Source organism: Cryptotermes secundus, unplaced genomic scaffold, assembly GCF_002891405.2.
Source record: "Cryptotermes secundus unplaced genomic scaffold, Csec_1.0 scaffold2810, whole genome shotgun sequence".
Lineage (NCBI taxonomy): Eukaryota > Metazoa > Arthropoda > Insecta > Blattodea > Kalotermitidae > Cryptotermes > Cryptotermes secundus.
In genome coordinates, this window is record NW_019729981.1 from 8,042 (window position 1) to 13,961 (window position 5,920).

At 41.3% G+C, this 5,920-nt stretch overlaps 1 protein-coding gene across 1 annotated transcript in view; it reads left to right on the plus strand.

Annotated features, from left to right (window-relative positions):
- Nucleotides 1–3,915: 3,915 nt before the first annotated feature.
- LOC111865932 overlaps nt 3,916–5,920 on the plus strand; it is a 6,232-nt gene continuing 4,227 nt past the window's right edge. Inside the window, exon 1 of the mRNA XM_023854376.2 lies at nt 3,916–4,317. Within this exon, the coding sequence (XP_023710144.1) occupies nt 3,976–4,317 (342 nt within the window). The 5' untranslated portion in view covers nt 3,916–3,975. The remainder of the gene's footprint in view (nt 4,318–5,920) is intronic.

Consider the following 5,920-nt stretch of genomic DNA (forward strand, 5'->3'; position numbering starts at 1 on the left):
GAGCACATCAGCGCATACATAGTGGGGAAGAGCCATTTTGTTGCATTGTGTGTAATAAGTCATTCAGCTGTAAGAGTCTTCTAAAGACGCATCAGCGCATACATAGTGAGAAGCCATTTTGTTGCATCGTATGTAATAAGTCATTTAGTCATCAGAGTCATCTGAAGACACATCAGCGCATACATAGTGGTGAGAAGCCATTTTACTGTGATGTATGTAATAAGTTATTTAGAAAGCAGAATCATCTGAAGACACATCAGCGCATACATAGTGGGGATAAATCATTTTCTTGTGATGTATGTAATAAGTCATTCAGTGAACAGACTACTCTGAAGACACATCAGCGCATACATAGTGGGGATAAATCATTTTCTTGTGATGTATGTAACAAGTCATTCAGTGTGGTGAGTACTTTGAAGACACATCAACGAATACATAGTGGGGAGAAGCCATTTTCTTGTGATGTATGTAAAATGTCATTTAGAAAGCAGTGTCATGTGAAGACACATCAGTGCATACATAGTGGCAAAAAGCGATTTTGCTGTGATATATGTAATAAGTCATTCAGGGATGGGAGTGCTCTGAAGATACATCACCGTATACATAGTGGGGAGAAGCCGTTTTGTTGTGATGTATGTAATAAGTCATTCAGGGATCTGAGTGCTCTGAAGGTACATCTACGCATACATAGTGGGGAGAAGCCGTTTTGTTGTGATATATGTAAAAAGTCGTTCAATCAGCTTTGTAATCTGAAGACACATCAGCGCATACATAGTGGGGAGAAGCTGTTCTGTTGTGATGTATGTAATAAGTCATTCAGAGATCTCAGTAGTCTCAAGACACATCAGCGCATTCATAGTGGCGAAAAGCCATTTTGCTGTGATGTATGTAATAAGTCATTCAGAGATCGGAGTGCTCTGAGGAAACATCAATGGCTACATAGTGGGGAAAAGCCATTTTGCTGTGATGTATGTAATAAATCATTCAGAATTCGGAGTTCTCTGAGGAAACATCAACGCATACATAGTGGTGAAAAGCCATTTTGCTGTGATGTATGTAATAAGTCATTCAGAGATCGGAGTACTCGGAGGAAACATCAATGGCTACATAGTGGCAAAAAGCCATTTTGCTGTGATGTATGTAATAAATCATTCAGAATTCGGAGTACTCTGAGGAAACATCAACGCATACATAGTGGCGAAAAGCCATTTTGCTGTGATGTATGTAATAAGTCATTCAATGAACAGACTAATCTGAACAACCATCGACGCATACATAGTGGTGAAAAGCCATTTTGCTGTGATATATGCAACAAGTCATTCAGTATGGTAAGTAATTTTAAGACACATCAACGCATACATAGTGGGGAGAAGCCATTTTGTTGTAGTGTATGTAATAAGTCATTTAGTCGGCACTTTCATCTGAAGAGTCATCAGCGCATACATAATGGGGAGAAGCAATTTTGCTGTGATGTATGTAATAAGTCATTCAGGGATCTGAGTGCTCTGAAGGTACATCTACGCATACGTAGTGGAGAGAAGCCATTTTGCTGTGATGTATGTAAAAAGTCGTTTATTTCAAAGTGTGTTCTGAAGCAGCATATGCACATACATAGTGGGGAGAAGCCATTTTGATGTGATGTACGTAAAAAGTCACTTAGTCATGAGAGTAATCTTCAGAGACTTCATCGCATATATGTTGATGTATGTAGTAAATCAGATCAGTAGAAATGGGTTTAGACTAAAGGAACAGTATGTGAGTTGTAGCATGCCACAGTATTTCATTTTGTAAGTAAGACAGTTTTGCTGTGTGTGACATGCTTCAGTTTTGTAGAATGCTACAATATTGTAACATGTTTAGATTACTGAAGACGCCGTTTGGATTGTTAATTTGTTTATTTAACAACCTACAAATCTCGGCTACAATTAATTATAACAATGTTATGGGTTTACACAATTTACCAACCCTCCACACAAATCAATTTACTCTGTCACGATTCACTCGTTACAATTCAATTCAACTCGTAACTCGCTGCTGGCTAGATTCCAACTCAACTCCAACGATTCACTGCTGGCTAGATTCCAACTCAACTCGTAGGCTGCTGCCTTGAGAACTCACTTCAGTGGCTGATACACTTTTAACTCTTTCCCTGCTGCCTGGAGAACTGTCTTCGGCGGCTGATACACTTTTAACTGACAACAACAACTGAACTCGGCGACGGCCACATTTCAACTCAACTGTCTTTGTAGGCAGTGTAGCTCTCTTATATAGTTGCAGTGCCCGCCTGATACACAATGGGTACCGCTGTTGCCTGTTACCCATGTCACAGCTGCGTTGCGTGTTATGTCACTGCGGGTAGTAACGACAGCGCTACAGTGCCACCACGTACTGCTGGGGGGGGGTCCTTCATTGCGCAACATGTCACAATATTGTGACATGTTGCAATGTGGATGAAGCCCTCCCCCCCCCAGCCGTGAGGCGCCGAGCGGAGCCGAAGTTAGCTGAGTCCCAGCATACTGGTCGCTATGCAACGCGAGTCAACAGCGGTGATGTAACACGGGACGCTGCAGTTACTACGTAGCGGTAAACAACCCCCAACAGTGTTGCTAGGCTATCGGTTACCACGGCGGCAGACAGCAGTAGTTGCGAGAGATGACGGTAATAACAGTGGTAGCTCTTATGTACTGTTTTCTGTGTTGTCCAGAATGGGGCTAAATAAGGATCAGTGAAGACTATTCAAGAGTTCTCAATCTAGCCAGCAGTTAGTTCTCAGTTCTCAACTTCTTGAGTTACGAATTCACGAGCTAGTTCCAGTATTGAAGTTCTCGAGCTACGAGTTAAGAGTCAGCCAGCTAGTCTAGCATTTGCAGTGTAGTAATTGTAATACTGCACATAGCAGTAATTGTGAATCTGTGAATTGTGTGATTGTATTAGCGAGTGTGGAATAAAATTCGCTATACTCAATATGGCGTGAAGTTATTTGTCACGTTATATACACCGAATACGTGACAATATATTGAAGTTTATTACTGTTGCTAACCTTTCAAACTGAGTGAGTCCCATGGTACAAAACATCTGTGCAAATGAGTTCCATTTGATTCTGACTGCTGAATGTGCACAAGCCCTATCTTGTTGAGTGGAAACAGAAATGACATGACATGACATTCTCCTGTAGTTATGTTAATTCAGCATTGGAAGCTAGTGATTAGTAGAGTGTAGTCACTGAAACGGATCGACAGCTTATACACGTAATTCAGCAGCATCATATCCTTTTTGCTGTGTTATCTCTGCTCTTCTGCCATTATATGTGAGTAAATTTGTTGATCAGTTAGTTTCAGATCGATATATCGCTTGGATTGAGTACACTGAGAGAAGTGTTATGGATTGGTCAGATGAATACAAACTGTGCTATATTGGACATTGCAGACAAAATATATTTCTGCGATATACTTGGTATATTGATTAAAAAAAATAAATAAAAGGCGGTTGATTCTGCTTTTGGAGAAATGAAGTAGTACAGAGAATTTAATTTAAAGGATCATGAAATTCTTGCTTACATTTTTTTCACTGTGAATTCAGCGGAGAAACTGAGCAGTCTGTCATGAGATCAAAAAGAGAAAGTGGTTTGGCAATGAGGCACTCCTTTTTGCTTTCAGTCTCATTTGCATTAGATGGAAATTATCAGGTAAAAATTGTGAAATATTTTTTAATAAAATTAATCAATGTCATTATTACTATAGGATTCTGACGATGGTGTATAACACAGAGATATTGGGTTTTCGGACTTTATCCATCGTCCTGGTTTTAAAGATAACTAACAAAAACACAACGTTTCGGAAACTGGATCTGTTTCTGTCCTCAGGTGAAGGAAAACACCTATTCTGTTGGGTCCCTTAGAAAGAGCTAGCCTCAATCACTGGACAACCGATGTCACAAAACACAAAGGTTATGAACACCTGAGACCGGGCTAAGTCCATGAGAGCTAATCTACAAATAATCGAAAACAAGCTCCACAACGATGTCACACTGATGGAACGGTCTGTCTTGCAGGTCGAAGCCATCATGGAGCTGCTGGAAGTCTGTTTGAGAACCACCTGTTTTCAGGTCGACAAGTTCTTCCAACAGAAAGATGGCATGGCTATGGGAAAGTCTCTCTCGCCTGTCGTTAGCAACATATTCATGGAGCATTTTGAAAAACTAGCTCTTGACCCAGCACCGTACAAACCATCATTGTGGCTGCGATACGTGGATGGCACTTTTGTAGTCTGGCCTCTTGGTCCAGAGAGATTACAGGATTTCTTCGACCACCTCAACAGTGTAAGGCCATCCATCTGCTTCACTATGGAAACTGAGTCAGACAATGCGATCTCTTTTCTATACGTTCTGGTCATCAGGGAAGAGACGGCACTAGTCACACAAGTATACAGGAAACCCACCCACACTGGCCAGTACCTCAACTTCAAATCTAACCATCCACCACATGTAAAAAGAGGCTTGATTAAATGTCTCCACAACAAAGCCTCCACCATATGCCAAGATCGACGAGATTTGGTCAAAGAAATTAACCTGAGACACGACCTTCAGTTGAACAGTTATCCCAAAGGCTTCATTCACTCGGTCATTAATTCCAAGGGCAGTAGACGTCCGAAGAAAGAGAAAAACCCTCAGTGTTCTGTATATATTCCATATATGAAGGGTGTTTCTGAAAAGTTTAAACGGATAGGTAATTGATATAATATTAGTACCATCTTCCATATGAAAAACTCTCAGGAACTCTCTTATGAAAACTAGACTGAAAAGAGATCCGCAACAGATGGCACAGTGCGTCTATAGCATTCCCTGTGAATGTGGCAGAAGCTACATTAGTGAAACAGGCAGACTCTGGCCGTGCGGCTCCAGGAACATAGGCATAACCTCAAAGAAGGTCTTCTAGAAAAATCTAAACTAGCTCAGCATGCCTATGAAGAGGGACATAGGGTAGGCAGGGATGAAGCTAAGATTTTGGATATTGAAAGCCACATCAGGTATAGGAAATACAAGGAAGCGGCCCATATGGCATGCTCGGCCAACCCAATTAGCAAACCCAGTTTGGATTTTTCTCCCATTTGGATCCCTATTATCAGCAATGAAGTCACCAATTCACATAGAAGATTTGTATGACGTGATATATGTTGTATCCCTATGATGGTGATGAGATTCAAGAGGTTAGCCGAGCGGGAGACTGTTCCTTGTACTACGTCCGACACTTAAGGATTGAAATCCAAGTCGAACTCGCAGTACAATACAGTGAATATATTTAATATAAATAGTGTTGATACAAATGTACAGAGATCAAGAGTATTGCATGAATAGAAGTTTATGAAGTCCCTATGACGGTGCACAGAGACTCAGTGCAGTGTATGAACCGAAATCTATGAAGTCTGCTCTGCGCCCCAAAACATGGTCTTTTAAAGAGGCTAGGATGGACATTGGCTGGCAGTCACACGCTATAATTTCACGTGGAGTTCATGCTCATAGCAGATGATCGCAAAGTTCCTTCTTCTCTAGTCAACAAACAAGTGTTGCATCATGCGTGTTTGTCTCAACCAGAGTGGCACTCATTACGCCACAGACAAGCACTGCAGCTATATAAGTGGATGCACAGTGCGTATCGATCAGTTCGAGTTCGAGTTCTAGTGTGGCTACCGCAGAGTTGTACTGAGACAGTCAGCGAGTCCTGGAGCTACCGCCGAGTTAGCCAGCAACTAGTCAGTTGTATTGTGGCATTTTTCAGTGTACTATTTGTGATACTGCAGATAGCAGTAATCGTCAGATTGTAATTTGGGTGATTGTAAGAGCGAGTGTGAAATAAAAGTCGCTACATCAAATACATCGAGAAGTTATTTGTCGCGATATACCCCGCGATACGCGACAACTGGTG